Here is an 18,751-nt window from a genome sequence, read left to right on the forward strand (position 1 = left end):
CACCACATACCATCACTCGGGATGATACGCCAGTATGGCGATGACGGATACAAGCTTCCAATGTGCATTCACCGCGATGTCGCCGAACGCGGATGCGACCATGATGATGCTGTAAACAGAACCTGGATTCATCGGAAAAAATGACGTCTTGCCATTCGTGCACCCAAGTTCGTCGTTGAGTACACCATCGCAGGCGCTCCTGTCTGTGACGCAGCGTCATGGGTAACCGCAGCCACGGTCTCCGAGCTGATAGTCCGTACTGCTGCAAACGTCGTCGAACTGTTCGTGCAGATGGTTGTTGTCTTGCAAACGTCCCCATCTGTTGACTCAGGGATCGAGACGTAGCTGCGCGATCCGTTACAGCCATGCGGATAAGATGCCTGTCATCTCTACTGCTAGTGATACGAGGCCGTTGGGATCCAGCACGGCGTTCCGTATTAGGCATCTGAACCCACCGATTCAATATTTTGCTAACAGTTATTGGATCTCGACCAACGCGAGCAGCAATGTCGCGATACAATAAACCGTAATCGCGATAGGCTACAATACAAGGTTTGATAAAGGAAACGTGATGGTACACATTTCTCCTTACACGAGGCATGACAACAACGCTTCACCAGGCAACGCCGGTCAACTGCTGTTTGTGTATGAGAAATCGGTTGGAAACTTTCCTCATGTCAGCACGTTGTAGGTGTCGCCACCGGCGCCATCCTTGTGTGAATTCTCTGAAAAGCTAATCATTTGCATATCACAGCATCTTCTTCCTGTCGGTTAAATTTCGCGTTTGTAGCACGTCATCTTCGTGGTGTAGCAATTTTAGTGGCCAGTAGTGTATTAGTAGAGAGTTATCGAAGTAGACTGAAACTGTGTAAGGACTTACAGAATAGAGTACTGAGTGAGTTAAGGGTGTTTTGTTTACAGTGATATTAGGCTGCGTATGGACAGCCATGTCGGTGCCAGCCAGCGACATGTGGAAGGAGACGCGTGTGACCTTGGGAATCGAACCTCTGTGCCGGCAGCAGCAGGCTTGGCCCACGTCGGCTGCTAGCAGAGACAAGCGGAAGGCGTCTGCGCAGGACGTGCTGGCGGCGCCCCTGTGGCAGGAGCACCAGCCAGCAGCGGCTGCCGACGAGAAGTGGAACGCCTCCTGCGACGACCCGGCTGCGCAGCCCCTGTGGCAGGAGCAGGGGCAGGGGCAGGGGCAGGTGCCGGCGGAGTACCTGCTGCTCCAGCGGCGGCGGGGGCGGCTGCCGGGGCGCCTGCTGGCGGTGGCGGACGCGCTGCTGGCGTCGCTGGTGATCGCGCCGCTGGTGGTCGCCACCTGGGTCGGCGTCTGGACGCTGGAGGAGACGCACCAGCTGCCCGCCGTGCCCTGCTTCCTGGCCGCCCTCGCCGTCCACCTCACGCTCGCGCTCTTACAGGTCCGTGCCCCGGTCTTGTGTATGGCCTAATTCTTTAAATGTTCCAAAATTACTCTTAGGAGACAAAAGTCATCGGATGCCTCACAGTATCGTGTCGGACCTTCTTTAGCCCTGGATAGTGCAGCAACTCGACATGGCATGGACTCAACGAGTTGTTGGAAGCTCCGTGCAGAAATATTGAACCATACTGCCTCTATAGTCATCCACACTTCCGAAAATGTTGTTGGTGCAGTATTTTGTGCACGGCCTGACCTCTAAATCATGTCCTGTGAATGTTCGATGGCATTCATGTCATGCTATATGGGTGGCCAAATAGTTCGCTCGAATTGTCTAGAATGTACTACAAACCAATCCGAACAAGTGGCAGTGCAGAAGTGGAATGATCATATCAAATTAACTGTTGGTAAGGCGGGTACCAGGTTGAGATTCATTGGGAGAGTGCTTAGAAAATGTAGTCCATCAACAAATGAGGTGGCTTACAAAACACTCGTTCGACCTATACTTGAGTATTGCTCAACAGTGTGGGATCCGTACCAGATCGGGTTGACGGAGGAGATAGAGAAGATCCAAAGAAGAGCGGCGCGTTTCGTCACAGGGTTATTTGGTAAGCGTGATAGCGTTACGGAGATGTTTAGCAAACTCAAGTGGCAGACTCTGCAAGAGAGGCGCTCTGCATCGCGGTGTAGCTTGCTCGCCAGGTTTCGAGAGGGTACGTTTCTGGATGAGGTATCGAATATATTGCTTCCCCCTACTTATACCTCCCGAGGAGATCACGAATGTAAAATTAGAGAGATTGGAGCGCGCACGGAGGCTTTCAGACAGTCGTTCTTCCCGCGAACCATACGCGACTGGAACAGGAAAGAGGGGTAATGACAGTGGCATGTAAAGTGGCCTCCGCCACACACCGTTGGGTGGCTTGCGGAGTATAAATGTAGATGTAGATGTGAACAATTGTGGTCTGATGATATGACATCGTTCCCAGAATGAGATTTTCACTCTGCAGCGGAGTGTGCGCCGATATAAAACTCCCTGGCATATTAAAACTGTGTGCCGGACCGAGACTCGAACTCGGGACCTTTGCCTTTCGCGGGCAAGTGCTCTACCAACTGAGCTACCCAAGGACGACTCACGCCCCGTCCTCACAGCTTTACTTCTGACAGTACCTCGTCTCCTACATTCCAAACTTTACAGAAACTCTCCTGCGAACCTTGCAGAACTAGCACTCCTGAAAGAAAGGATATTGCTTCTAGCTCTAACTACCATTCCCTGTTGAAAGTCATCTAATTCCAGTCATATGGCCATAATCACGTTGGACACCTTTTCAGGTGAATCACGTGACTACAAATGACAGCTCCGCCAATGCACTGCCCTTTTATATCTTACGTATACGATACTACCGCCATCTGTAAATGTGCATATCTATCCCATGACTTTTGTCACAACACTGTACATTCAAGCTGGACTTATTCGTCTTCAGGGAATATCGCAATTGTTACTCATATAAAACTGTCCAAATTCAGTTTCCAGATCACTTTCCTTGCTACAGGTTTCGTTCCAGCTGTCCACCTTTAGAACTGCTACGGAAAAATTAACCTATATGTGGTTCTAACTAAAAATGGCTTAAGATTCATATTTCAACATCAAATTCCGAACTGAAAACTCACTCTCATAATTAACCGTACACCAGGCTACTGCGGATATATAGAAGTTTTTTTGGGAAACCTGATTGGTAAAAAAACCTACAGCGCTGAAAAGCGCTCCCCCTCTCTCTCCCTCCCTCTCTCTCTCTCTCTATTTCTCTCTCTCTCTCTCTCTCTCTCTGTAAAAAGCAAGACACTACACCAAACATCAGCTGCAGGGGCCCTCAGCACACTTACAGCGGCGAACTGGACACGATAGAGAAACTTCAGTGTGGCACTGTACTCGGCCTCGGACAGTACAAACTCCTTAACGATCTCAAATAAGAGGAAGAAAAGATATTTTTTAATATGCGAAGTTTACTTTAAAGTTTTTAATAACATGAAACTTAAGAACATTTTTGTACATGAATTACACTCATGTTGAGAAAAAACAGAACACCTTGAACCACTGGAGATAGGTTGTTCACATTCACGGGACATGTACAGTAGGATGTTCCGCAGAAATGATTAGCGTTTCAGTCACCTCAATTCAGCATGTGTCCTCTTGCGTAGTGGGCACAGGGTCCGTCATGGACACTGAGAACATCTTCCATGCGTGATGGTATCGACGTATATAAGGCGCGAATGGCGTCTGTGGTATAGCCATTGAGTCACAGCGCTGCACACGTCGTTTCGCCATACCCCACACATTTTCGACTGGGGACAAATCTGGTGGTCTGTCAAGCGAGGGCAAAAGGCTGACATCTTGTGACACTTGTTCGTGCAACAACATGTGGTCGTACATTGTCTTGCTAAAAATGGCGTCTGGGTTGTTGTACAGAAAGGGCGTGGCTACGGGTCGCATTAAGTGATTCACGTAGGTCATACTGGTCACAGTGTACCCAGTAGCACCCTACACCATAAGGCCTTGAGTTGACCCTGTATGCAGTCACTGTGACGCCACTCCCCCTGTCTGCGGCGAACCAAAATGCGGCCACCATTTTCAAACAAACAGAACCTGGATTCGTCCGAAAGCATTATCTGATGCCATTCCTGTCCCCAGTGACTTCGTTCCATACACCGTGGCCGTCTAGCATGTTCCTGCACATTCGTCAAAGGTAGGCAGAGAACTAGACGACGCGCACGTGACTCACGCCACAGTAAAAGGCGACGGACTGTCTCCCCTGATAGTATACGATGTGTTTAACTGTTCCACTGTTGCGCCAGAGCCGAGGGGGATTCAGATCCGTCCTGCAATACCTTTTCGATGAACTGTCGATCTTCTCGGAGGATGGTCTCGATGGTGCGACCTGACCGATCTTGTGTTCTACGGCCTTTCGTGAACTATTTTGCACACACCCATTGAACTGCCGAGTAGCAGTTCCATGGATCGATGCATCACAATCTCCAGTACCAATAATGCGCCCTCTTTCAAAATCACTGATTTGGCGGTATGGATGGTGAATACGTCTGCTCAAGTCACACTCATCTCTTACCTTCGGTTTATAGCGGCAAAAGGGGCGGCAAGAGTATTTTACCGGTAGGTGGTATTGCGCCGCGATATCGGTGTTGACCTTGAACCTAATCATTTCTGCAGAACATACTAATATACAGTACATGTCCTGTGAAGATGAACGTCTTTAGTCGTTCAAGGAGTTCTTTTTTTCTTCTGAACATGACTGTATATCAGTCCATAGAGGGCACTTTTGAACACTGCTGGTCCTACGCTTGCCAAATGAAAGGAGGAGAAGATATTTTTAGCATAAGTTATTGGTTTCTCAGGCTTAATTACCGAAACTTAATTAAAAAGAGTTTTACACCAGAAGCGTTTCGTTATTATTTATAAAGCATTTTTCTGAGGTTATTCTGCAAATTGGATACACATATTTGTACATTTTTGGTTGTTTTATAGTAGAAACAGTATTTTTTGTATAAAGTAGGTATGTACTTTAATTATGGTGTTTCTGGTTCCTGTTTACACGTTCTCCAAACCACTGCTTCTTCCCTCTTTGTTAGCAGAGGTTGATGTCGAAAGACTTCGTTTCACGCAGGCGCTTGGCAGTTTTTGCTTTTCTGCACTTTTTCTTACACTGAATTTGTGTTATTTGCACTTATCCTCACTTCTGAAGATCATAATGGTGTTACTTGTGTTTTCAATTACCACGGTATGTCAATGTTGATCTCTCATCGTCTGTTTAGTTCAGGTTGTGAGCATTGCCAGCCTGTGAAAATACATGGCCCCTTGTTTATTTTAATAATTCGTTTGTGTGAGGGTGGAGGGGGCGAGGGAGATGGGTAATGGGGACAGGGAGAGAGAGAAAAAGAAAGAGAGAGAGAGAGATTTCAATAATTCGTGTGTGTGTGGAGGGGGGGGGGGCGATGGGGAGAGGCAGTTTTTATATATATTTAGTGTACAATAGTTAAAATATCTTGTATGTTCAGCAGAGGTGTGAGAGGGGATGAGGAGGGGGTGATTGCGAGCTGTGGTTAGCTTTTTAAACGATGTGGGGAAATTTGGTGATTATGGAAAGAAGATTGTAGGAAAGAAGCTGGGAGCGTATGTTTATATTTGTAGAACGTTGTATTAAGTGAGCAGTCAGGCTACAGGGTGTGCGGTTGGCCAGGTTAGTCTGATCATTTATGAGATGATTCTTTTCGTTTATGGTTTCTCAAGTACGGTAGTTTTCTTGTAAGGTGAGGAAGAGTTTTTTGTTCTTGTTTATGATAATGATTTTCATGTCTGTGTCTCTGGTGGTAATTTTATGTTGTTGCTAGTGTAAGTGTTCTACAAAGATTGAATGATTTATCCTGTACTTACAAGCTCTTACATGTTATTTGTATCTGGTGTCAAATGTCCTCCTGGTTTGATCTATGTACCTTCCATCACATTTATTGTATTTCACTTGGTAAATCCCTGATTTATGATACAGATAAGTTTTTCTGTATTTTTTAATTGAATTGTGGTTTTGTGGGGCTATTATTATCCCTTGCTTTTTTAAAAAGTGTTTGATATTCTATGTGTGTATTTGTGATCGTGTATTATCTCTTTTTTTTCTGTTTCTTTCTCACTTTGTGTTGTTCGTGTTCGTGTATTTTGGTTGTATCACTGTCAAATCGTTCGCTTCACTGAATCTTACATAATGATCTCAAATTTCACCCGTACAAAATAATGATTCAAGCAGCTAAGTGAAACGGATTTTATGCAGTGCAGAGAATTTTGTGGCATAATGGACAATATTCTTACGGAAGCTGCAGATGTCCTAATGTTCATTACTGATAAACCTCATTTTCACCTGGATAGATGTGTTAGTGTACAAAACTGTCGGTACTGGGCATCGGAGGACCTTTACCAAAAACCTCTCCACAACTCAAAAGTAACAGTGTGGTGTGTTATCTCCAAGATAGGGAATGATGGACCTTACTTTTTTGAAGAGGAAGGAGCAGCAGATACTGCGACAAGCGTGTGCTAAGTCGAAATGTTAAACAACTTTCTTCGTCCAGAACTCGAAAGGCTCCAGGTGAACATGAAAGAAATGTGGTTTCAGCTGGATGGTGGCACAGCTCAAGCGGCGAGAGCATCGATGGAAGTGGTTCGACGGACGTTTCCTGCACACGTCATTTCACGATTTGGTGATGTTCCTTGGCCGTCATGCTCTCCCGATTTATCTATCTCTGACTTCTTCTTGTGGGGATACTTGAAATCAAGAGTGTACGTGAACAAGCCCCGCACAACTGATAACTTATTTCTCTTCGTCAGGAAACAGAAGCTGTGCCGAATGAAATGTTGGAAAGAGCTGTGTGTAACTTCCAGGAGGGGATCCAAATAGGTATCCGGCAAGTAGGACGTCATCTCAATGCCAATATTTCCAGTACCTAATCAAGGTATGTGGATTTCATACCTGCAATATAAGTACTATTACCAAATGCAATATTTTTTTAATAAAACCAGATTTCAGTTAATCAGCAGTGAAAAACATGAGTTTCCTCTGCCCCACCCTGCATAATCTCGCGGAAGGTATTAGGGGTCAGGGATTTGCTTATACTGTTGCAAAGACGGAGGGAATAACGATCAAATTGCGAACGAAAAGCGTTTTGTGACTGAGGCATCAATCCAGGTAATAGAAAAATGTGGATCTTCCGGTCGATGGACTGATATCTACAGATTTCTTTGATAAAAACTTGGTCGTTATGAATTATGCGAACGAAAGTCTGTGAATCCGTGGGGAACGGATCGGTTCAAAATGGCTCTGAGCACTACGGGACTTAACTTCTGAGGTCATCAGTCCCCTAGAACTTAGAACTACTTAAACCTAACTAACCTAAGGACATCACACACATCCATGCCCGAGGCAGGATTCGAACCTGCGAGCGTAGCGGTCGCGCGGTTCCACACTGTAGTGCCTAGAACCGCTCGCCCACCCCGGCCGAATGAACGGATCGGTATGAAAATGGAACATGCGTGCGAGCTCTTCACAGTACGTGTGCAGGAAAGCGGCAACTTTTTTACACAAGGCTTGGACAGCTCTTTTACACAAGGCTTGAACGAGAAACGAAAGGCATGTTGAAATTCGAAGGCGAATAGGGAGAGGAAGTAAACCGTTGGCCTACGAGAAAAGCAGGTTTGTAAGAGAAACTAAAAAGTGATAGTGGGAGAGACGTGCGAGTCGTAAGGTGGCTAATAGAAACTAGTGTACTGGATGAGAACGAGTACAAACGGAATGAGGGAAGCTACCGTTCCAAAACTGGAGATCATATCTGTGTGTATGTGTGTGTGTGTGTGTGTGTGTGTGTGTGTATGATGTCTTGGAAAAGATGGAGTCAGGAATATGGATAACGAAAGTACTGAACACTAAGGATGAGAATATATTTGTAGGATTTCTAGTACTGACGGCGGGAACAGTTACGAAGCAGGGGTCTTTCAGACTGCACATCAGTAATATCAAACAACAGCTAAAAGCGCGAATAATTACATTGAGAAAGAATATCCATACAAGTCATTTAAATGCAGAAGAAAAAGCCGCTTTTACCGAGCCTCGCACAATGTATAGCGCTGTTTTTCACTTGCCTGGAGATACATTATCTTACACAGGTAGCATCAAGCATGAAACCCTGCCACTGGAAAGGACAGGTGGGATGTTCGTAAACTACTGAACACCCAGGCACAAAAGGAAATGTTGGTGCAGTAAATGTAGAAAATATTGTAGGATGTGATAATAGTATCTGTTAAAAGTAGATGGAAATCTCCATTGATAATTATTCCAAAAAAGACGAATGCAAGTGGAAAACGAAAGTGGCATGCAGTCACTGACTATTGGCACCTAAATGAAATCTCATATATTCCGTTTATCCACCAACAAGACGACGATCTAGAAAGGACCAAACATTTCTCGACATTCGATTTAGCAAAAGGCTGTTACCACGTCCTATTAGACGAACAAGATCGAAAAAATCGCTTTCAGTACACCACATGGGCATTACGACAATGAAGTATGCCAATGTCTTTAAAAACACTGAAGGTACAATCTTCTGGATTTTTAGACTGCATCTTATTTCTTCTATACAATCGACGTTTCGACCCCTGTTCTGGGATATTCTTCAGGATCTTGTGGTGTCAGCGGTGCACTGACTGTTAAGTTAACCGTGGACGTCACAAGATCTCGAAGAACGTCCCAACAGAGGGGTCGAAATGTCGATCGTGTAAAAGAAATACGGCTGTTCAGTCAACTGTGGACATCACAAGATCCTGACGAAGGTCCCAGCAGAGAGGTCAAAACCTCGATCGTATTGAAGAAATGTGACGTGGATCTAACGGCCTAGAAGCTTTTACGTTCAGTAAGAATGAGCACAAAAACCTACAGATTTACGTAAGACTAAAAAACCGCTTCACATACTTTTAGAATCTCATAAACTCAGCTTTAACAAGAATATCAAGTGCCAAACTGTTCAGTTTCCTGGAAGGCATGGTTTTTTCGGGTGCTTCTTGGAGGAACACAGTATTTGGCTGACGGCAATGCTTGAGAGGCTTACATTACAGGTCAACAAATGTGAATTTCTGTGGAAAGAAATCCTGTTTGTGCCCTATCACGTTCCCTAAGGACTTAAAGCCAGGCCCAAATAAAGTCTAAGTGAGAAAAAGCAGTCACGGACAAAAACCACAAAGCAGCTTAGGGCTTTCCTAGGAACTCTCGGATACTATAGGCGATTCATAAGTAATTCCAGCAAAATCGCAGATGATGGCAGAAGGGGGAGTGGTCGAGTCAGCAGATGGCTTACAACAGCGCTTGGAGAGATGGACTCAAATAATTCTCCGATATCTCGTCTGGTTGCTTCCTCCTATGGATATTCCATAAGAATTTCTAAAATCACGGGGCAAGTGGCAAAAAAATGACTATTCACATTGTTGTATAGAATGAATGGGACTGGCCAAATACCATCAGACTTACGGAAAAATATCATCCACAGAATTCCGAAAGACAGGAACAGCCAACAAGTCTGAGAATTACTGCACTATCAGCTTAACAGCTGAAGCATCCAAGTTACTGACAAGAATAATGTGGAGAAGAACGGACCTGTTACGTGATGATCAGTTTGGCTTTTAAGCTACTCTCTCGCACCAAACTTATCTAAGTCCCGCTACCAATAAGAAATTTCATCGGTTTCCTGGCACTCTGGATCCAAGAAATTCATTTTTTTCTTTCGCAGTCGACTCTTTTCTTACGCTCTTGCTTAGTTTCCTGGCACTTCGCTCTTTATTAGTGACAGCCATTCATGTTACATTCGGTCTTTGGCGTAATGACCAGCTTGTTTTCCCTTTGAAACATGTGACAACATTCGACTGTGTGCACGGGTCTCCGCGCCTGTTCATGTTGCTCAGCTACCAGCTCACTACACACAGTCCTTCCGTTACCCTACAATTACTGGGCAACAAGGCTGGGTCATTATCCGCTCTCCTAATTGGAACTCGTATTTTGTCGCTCCCATTTCCCATCACGGTTGCCCCGTCTTCCTCAATCTCTTATCGGAGCGAGAATCTCGTATAACGTGGCCTGCTCTACCGCACGTGAAACGCTTCATCGCTATCTTTCCATTCCTGTCACGCATACATATCCTTTCTCTTGCCGAACCTATTCCGCTTGTGTGCTAATCTCTTTGCTTCTGGTTACATCAACTATTCTCCACTTGCCCGCACTACTGTTTTGATTCCATCGCCATGTTCCCCTCAACGAACACAGCTATACTTAGCTTACAAATGACCGCAAGACTGTCTGTCAACTCTGACTCTCGCGTTGTACCTTGAATGCCTTCTCTAGTGATGCTGCACTGCAGCCGCGAGCTAGGCGCGAATCTAAAGAGGTAGGTGAGTCGCGGGTTCATGACACCCACCATTTCTTTTAAGAAAAGCTTTTATACTTTTACTTATATCAACATTCAAATTTTACAGATAATTTTTCGGAGAATAAAGTATCACGAAAACTGAGAGTCCCGAAAATGGCAAGCATTGTTAGAACTCACAAGATACGATTAACACACCATACAAATTCGGTTGCCTGGCTGAGTGTCTTTCCACGTGGATGGACTTGCGGCATGACTGATAACATTTTAGCCAGGCAAAGACGTACATTTACAGTCTGACAGAATCAATTGGTAGCAACGATTCGGATACGGTTCGTGAATCCGCAGGTAGAATCAGCAAACCGCCGGCAGTTGATTAAAAGAATATGGCAAGGGAAAGACCTTCCATTACGAAAATAAAAAGAACACAAAACTTACTACCCAAATGTACGTGGAAACGTCCGAAAGAAATAGTATTTATCTCATTTGCACGCTTGTATAGCCACTGCCTGCTGACCAACGTTCAGAATCGTTGTTCTTTGTGAAATACTAATAATTTTTAATCCACACTTTCATTTTATGTTGTGTAAATTATAACACTGTCGCACGTGCAGTGGACCCACGGTCGGTGTATAAAGGAGCCGCCGCGGCGTTCTTGATTTCAGTTCCGGAGAGGTTGTGCGACGGCCTACTCACCTGAAGATGGCGACCAGGTGGACCGCCGAAACATAGTGTCCAGTTGACGATGTGTTCCGGCTGGAGACCCGACATGAATACAACCATTTATTATACCGGGATAGTTTACGGGGCCATATCTGTGCACATTAATCACGCGCCTCTATGCGAGGCATAGTTACTGTCAACTCATTACACGGAATATACACTCCTGAAAATTGAAATAAGAACACCGTGAATTCACTGTCCCAGGAAGGGGAAACTTTATTGACACATTCCTGGGGTCAGATACATCACATGATCACACTGACAGAACCACAGGCACATAGACACAGGCAACAGAGCATGCACAATGTCGGCACTAGTACAGTGTATATCCACCTTTCGCAGCAATGCAGGCTGCTATTCTCCCATGGAGACGATCGTAGAGATGCTGGATGTAGTCCTGTGGAACGGCTTGCCATGCCATTTCCACCTGGCACCTCAGTTGGACCAGCGTTCGTGCTGGACGTGCAGACCGCGTGAGACGACGCTTCATCCAGTCCCAAACATGCTCAATGGGGGACAGATCCGGAGATCTTGCTGGCCAGGGTAGTTGACTTACATCTTCTAGAGCACGTTGGGTGGCACGGGATACATGCGGACGTGCATTGTCCTGTTGGAACAGCAAGTTCCCTTGCCGGTCTAGGAATGGTAGAACGATGGGTTCGATGACGGTTTGGATGTACCGTGCACTATTCAGTGTCCCCTCGACGATCACCAGTGGTGTACGGCCAGTGTAGGAGATCGCTCCCCACACCATGATGCCGGGTGTTGGCCCTGTGTGCCTCGGTCGTATGCAGTCCTGATTGTGGCGCTCACCTGCACGGCGCCAAACACGCATACGACCATCATTGGCACCAAGGCAGAAGCGACTCTCATCGCTGAAGACGACACGTCTCCATTCGTCCCTCCATTCACGCCTGTCGCGACACCACTGGAGGCGGGCTGCACGATGTTGGGGCGTGAGCGGAAGACGGCCTAACGGTGTGCGGGACCGTAGCCCAGCTTCATGGAGACGGTTTCGAATGGTCCTCGCCGATACCCCAGGAGCAACAGTGTCCCTAATTTGCTGGGAAGTGGCGGTGCGGTCCCCTACGGCACTGCGTAGGATCCTACGGTCTTGGCGTGCATCCGTGCGTCGCTGCGGTCCGGTCCCAGGTCGACGGGCACGTGCACCTTCCGCCGACCACTGGCGACAACATCGATGTACTGTGGAGACCTCACGCCCCACGTGTTGAGCAATTCGGCGGTACGTCCACCCGGCCTCCCGCATGCCCACTATACGCCCTCGCTCAGAGTCCGTCAACTACACATACGGTTCACGTCCACGCTGTCGCGGCATGCTACCAGTGTTAAAGACTGCGATGGAGCTCCGTATGCCACGGCAAACTGGCTGACACTGACGGCGGCGGTGCACAAATGCTGCGCAGCTAGCGCCATTCGACGGCCAACACCGCGGTTCCTGGTGTGTCCGCTGTGCCGTGCGTGTGATCATTGCTTGTACAGCCCTCTCGCAGTGTCCGGAGCAAGTATGGTGGGTCTGTCACACCGGTGTCAATGTGTTCTTTTTTCCATTTCCAGGAGTGTAGTTCGCGAAGAATTTATGCCCTGGTATCGACATGTCCTCTGTTTATTGTTCTCGTCAGTTGCGCTGCAGTGTCATTCATTCATCCATCACTCGCCAAAATTTACAATTTTGCATTTTGCGTCGGTACTTGTATGAACAAAAATTTGTGACCAATTTGCATAGCTCCTCTGTGGTGAGAATTTTTTTTCCGCTTCATATGCTTCCCGAACCGTTTAAGACATTGTAATTAAGTTTTCACCAAAATGTGTTATAAACAAGTCCTCACTAAATGACGTATAGCCTCTTTTCATAGCTATGTTAATAACAGAGATATCGGCATCAAATTTGCTTTTCAAATGGAACTATAGTAATTTCTGCTGCTAGTATCGAGGAGCTAAAACGTACAAATTCAACGGCGTTTCATTCTTGTCATGTGGATACTTTCGTTGTATGAACGTCGGACACGTAAGCTATTCCGAAATTAGAATATTTAATGATGGTGGTATTGTAAAAAAAAACCACATTAAAAAATGCTATGATACAGTATTTAGGAGAATTATGAAACTCGAAACTACAAGATTACGTCTTAGCCGATTTTTAATATTTCTTTCATCCTTTGTAACTCAGTTGTTTTCATTTTTGGATGGTTGCATCGAGCACAAAATTATAATGCGTGAAAAGGTAATTTTTGTTGTAGAAAAGTTGTAACTGGATCGAAAACGGTTACAAACTTGCCGATCAGTTGACATAGTTTGTCAAAGAATATGTCTAATTCTTCTTTGCTTTGCCTGTTGTTCGAGCAGACTTGTGGATTCGGCTGTCGGGAGCCTTCAATCTTCCAGTTTTTTTTTTTTCATAAAATCACAGTGAACGTCTTTGCCCTCGCTTTCATTTTTTGCCTTATTGAAACTATGCTTTATTCTTGCGCTAATTATAAGAGCTCGTCTTTACTAAAAGGCATAAACTGAGGGGACAGACGTCTTGGGATAGCGATATCCACGAACAGTCACTAAAAAATGCAAATGTCGTGTGACTAGAGCCTCCCGTCGGGTAGACCGTTCGCCGCGTGCAAGTCTTTCGGGCTGGCTCATTTGGCTCTGAGCACTATGGGACTTAACAGATGAGGTCATCAGTCCCCTAGAACTTAGAACTACTTAAACCTAACTAACCTAAGGACATCACACACTTCCATGCCCGAGGCAGGATTCGAACCTGCGACCGTAGGAGTCGTGTGGAAGCGGGTGCAGTACTGGCACCTGCTGACGCAGAAAGTTATTACCACAGTTGTTTGGAGAAGACGCTTTGTGGAATAGCACCAAATTCAAATTTTTCAAGTAATAAACTTTATTTAAGGAGAAAAAATAGGAGGTATTACTCTTTGACTGACCCTAGTGCAAGGCCATTATAAATGATTGAACGGATTTCATAAATTCATTGTAGCTACATTAACCTATACAGATTGAGTCACCTAACATTACCGCTGGATATATTTCGTAAACCACATCAAATACTGACGAATCGATTCCACAGACCGAACGTGAGGAGAGGGGCTAGTCTAATTGGTTAATAGAAACCATAAAAAAATGCACGGAAGTATGTTTTATAACACAAACCTACGTTTTTTTTAATGGAACCACGTTAGTTTTGTTAGCACATCTGAACATATAAACAAATACGTAATCAGTGCCGTTTGTTGCATTGTAAAATGTTAATTACATCCGGAGATATTGTAACCCAATGTTGACGCTTGAAACCTCCAACGTTCAGTTGCGTGTTGTAACAAACCCGGGCCACGGTCGGCGAGCAGCATCTGCAGGGACGTGTTTACGATGACGACCGTGTTTACGAGTGTGGCTGTAGTGCACTGTTGTGGTTTGGTCTAGCTGTCGCAGTGTCCGCATGTAACGCTTGCTGCTATTGTTATTCTGCATTCGTCTCCGCACGCAGACCAGCTGTAGTACACCGTGTTACCAGACGTCTGCGATAGTGTAGTGTAGTAGGAACTGTGACCATGGTGTATTCTAACTCTGAAAAGGCGGAGATGATACTCATCTATGGCGAGCGTCGACGAAATGCAGCTGAAGCCTGCAGGGTGTATGCAGAACGGTACCCGGACAGAGAGCATCCAACGTGCCGCACATTGCAAAACATCTACCGCCAACTGTATGCAACAGGTATGGTCGTAGCACGCAAACGGGTCCGTAACAGGCCCGTCATAGGAGAAGCGGGTGCAGTTGGTGTGTTAGCTGCTGTTGCCATGAACCCACACATGAGTACACGGGACATTGCGAGAGCCGGTGGACTGAGTCGAAGTAGTGTCATGCGCATACTGCATCGTCACCGCTTTCACCCGTTTCATGTGTCGCTACATCAGCAATTACATGGTGATGACTTTAATCATCGAGTGCAATTCTGCCAATGGGAATTAACAGAGAATGCATTGCAGTTCTATCTGTTTACCGATGAAGCGTATTTCACAAACCACGGGGCAGTGAATCTACGGAACATGCATTACTGGTCCGTGGACAATCCTCGCTGGCTCAGACAGGTAGAGCGACAGCGATCGTGGACTGTAAATGTATGGTGCGGAATTATTGGCGACCACCTCATTGGTCCTCACTTCATTGCAGGGGCCCAAACAGCTGCAACATACATCGCGTTTCTACAGAATGATCTGCCAACGTTGCTCGAAAATGTCCTTGAAACGCGTCGACGTATGTGGTATCAGCATGATGGTGCACCTGCACATTCCGCAATTAACACTAGGCTGACCCTTGACAGGATGTTCGACGGGCGTTTCATAGGACGTGGAGGACGCATAAATTGGCCATCCCGTTCTCCTGATCTTACACCTCTGGACTTCTTTCTGTGGGGTACGTCAAAGGAGAATGTGTACCGTGATGAGCCTACAACCCCAGAGGATATGAAACAACGTATTGTGGCAGCCTGCGGCGACATTACACCAGATGTACTGCGGCGTGTACGACATTCATTATGCCAGAGATTGCAATTGTGTGCAGCAAATGATGGCCACCACATTGAACATCTATTGGCCTGACATGTCGGGACACACTCTATTCCACTCCGTAATTGAAAACGGAAACCACGTGTGTACGTGTACCTCACCACTCATGGTAATGTACATGTGCGTCAGTGAAAAAGACCAATAAAAAGGTTTTAGCATGTGGACGTAATGTGCTGTTCCAGTCTCTTCTGTACCTAAGGTCCATCACCGTTCCCTTTGGATCCCTACGTAATTCGGTGCTCTCCGATACACACGATCGAACAGCGGAGGAGTGGTACTCAAGCGTCAACTTTAGGTTACAATATCTCCGGATGTAGTAAACATTTTACAATGCAACAAACGGCACTGATTACGTATTTGTTTATATTTTCAAATGTGCTAACAAAACTAACGGGGTTCCATTTAAAAAAACTTAGGTTTGTGTTAAAAAACATACTTCCGTGCATTTTTTTATGGTTTGTATTAACCAATTAGACTACCCCCTCTCCTCACGTTAGGTCTGTGGAATCGATTCGTCAGTATTTGATGTGGTTTACGAAATATATCCAGCGGTAATGTTAGGTGACTCACCCTGTATAGGTTAATGTAGCTACAATGAATTTATGAAATCCGTTCAATCATTTATAATGGCCTTGCACTAGGGTCAGTCAAAGAGTAATACCTCCTATTTTTTTTCTCCTTAAATAAAGTTTATTACTTGAAAAATTTGAATTTGGTGCTATTCCACAAAGCTTCTTCTCCAAACAACTGTGGTAATAACTTTCTGCGTCAGCAGGTGCCAGTACCGCCCCCGCTTCCAAAACCGCCGTCATCGATGTTCGTATCAGACAGCGTTCTGTGATAGAAATTTTGATTGCAGAAGGTCAAACGCCCATTCATATTCATGAAAGACTTATAAGTGTGTACGGTAATGCAGCGGTGGATATCATCAACTTTAGAAGACGGTTCATCGCTGTAACGAAGCTGAAGGGCAAACACCGTTGTCTGAGGAAACGTGGAATGGTAGACCGGTGATTGAAGTGACTCCACAGAACATACAGCGAGTCGATAACATCGTCCGTGGTGACCGGCGGGTGATTGAATATAATATGTGTCGCAATACCTCCTTCTATAAAGGCAGTGTGATGACTATTATTCAGTGGCAGGTATACTTAAAGGTTTATGCAACTTGAGTACCAAGAATGTTAAACTACCAGAATAAAGAGACAAAAAATTGCTTCCCAAATCTTACAGCGCTTCCGTATGGAGAGAGAAGAGTTTCTGGAAAAATCTGTGACTAGAGAGGAGGCATGGGTTCATTTATTTTAACCAAAATCAAATGAGCAGTCAATAGGAAGCCATCAGAGAAACTCACCGAAGAATAAAATGTTCAAACTGTTTGGTGGGCAGGGACAGTTATGGGTACAGTAAGCTTTCGAAATGTGGTGCTACAGAAGAATGCTGAATAGTTGGGTAGATCACATAACTAATGCGGAGGGATTGAATAGAATTAGGGAGAAGAGCAGTTTGTGGCAAACTTGACAAGCAGAAGGGACCAGTTGGTAGGACATGTTCTGAGGCATCAAGGGATCACAAATTTAGCATTGGAGGGTAGCGTGGAGGGTAAAATTGTAGAGGGAGACCAAGAGATGAATACACTAAGCAGATTCAAAAGGATGTAGGTTGCAGTAAGTACTGGGAGATGAAGAAGCTTGCACAGAACAGAGTAGCATGGAGAGCTGCATCAAACCAGTCTCAGGACTGAAGAGCACAACACCAACATACTGGGATGCGGAGGTTTTGATTGTGGTTGGATTTTTGGAGCAGGGGTGCAGAATAACTTCTGCCCAGAATCTTGAAACAGATTAAACCACGTCTCCAGCGACTTCGTCCAACCAATTTACGGCGAATGTTCTTCTTTATCATGACTATACAAGACTATAAACAAGGCGTCGCACCACTGAAGAGATTGTGAAAATTTGATGGAAAGGCTTGCCTCATCCCCCGTACAATCCTGACCTGGTATCATCAGACATCCATCTTCGGGCTGATAAAAGAATCTCATCGTGGGATTGACTATGAAGATGACGAGAAGGTGAAAAAGTCCGTTTGTCAATGGCTTCGAAAGCAGGATTGTGGGTTTTACCACACCGGAATACACGTCCGTGTTAAAAGATGGTCCAAAACTCGGGAAATGGGCGGAGATTATTGAAAAGTCATAAATCAATCGTCAATGTTGTTGTTTTCAACCTATGTAGTTGCATTTGAAAATCTTAACAAATATAAAAAAAGCATAGGAAGCATTACTTTTTGACAGACCCACGTAATTTGTAATTGACTTTACATGTACTTTTTACGTAAATGTAACAAGAAACCAGTGTAAATGCTGTAATTAATTTTACAAAATTTACACACTTACGTTTCTTGTTAATGAAGTTGAATATTATTATCTTCATACCGAAAGAAAGCCGCAGTAGACAAAGCAAAAATACATTATTTTTTTAAAAAAATGAAATGATCGATACCCACCAGCATCGGAAGCTTTCTAATATCCGCAGTCCAAGGAAAAAAAGTAAGAAGATTATTCACCATGAAGGAATTATTCAAATGGAACTGAATTCGTTAGATGTGATTTACATCTACAGACAAACAAATGATTACAATTAAAAAAATGGTATAATTGATTCAAGAGATAACCGTTCCAAAATTGAGCACGTCAATGATGCGTTCGTCCTCCTCTGGCTCTTATGGAAGCAGTTATTCGGCTTGGCATTGAATGATAGGGTAGTTCGATGTCCTCCTGAAGGATATCGTGCCAAATTGTGTCCAATTGGTGAGTCAGATCGTCAAAATCCTAAGATGGTTGGAGGGCCCTCCCCTGCAAACGTTCCCAAATTGGGAGAGATCCGGTGAACTTGCTGGCGAAGGTAGGGTTTGGCAAGCACAAAAACAAGCAGTAGAAACTCCCGCAGTGTGTGGTTGGTCGTTATCTTGTTGAAATGTAAGCCCAGGATGGCTTTACATGAAAGGCAACAGAACGGGGCGTAGAACATAGCCGAGGTACCGCTGTGCTGTGAGGGTAACACGAATG

General features: G+C 45.2%; 1 protein-coding gene across 1 annotated transcript in view; it reads left to right on the forward strand.

Annotated features, from left to right (window-relative positions):
- The first annotated feature begins 947 nt into the window (after nt 1-947).
- LOC126195692 (uncharacterized) overlaps nt 948-18,751 on the forward strand; it is a 432,385-nt gene continuing 414,581 nt past the window's right edge. The window contains exon 1 of the mRNA XM_049934320.1: nt 948-1,421. Coding sequence (XP_049790277.1) covers nt 948-1,421 — 474 coding nt within the window. The remainder of the gene's footprint in view (nt 1,422-18,751) is intronic.

This window comes from Schistocerca nitens, chromosome 7, assembly GCF_023898315.1.
Source record: "Schistocerca nitens isolate TAMUIC-IGC-003100 chromosome 7, iqSchNite1.1, whole genome shotgun sequence".
Classification (NCBI taxonomy): domain Eukaryota; kingdom Metazoa; phylum Arthropoda; class Insecta; order Orthoptera; family Acrididae; genus Schistocerca; species Schistocerca nitens.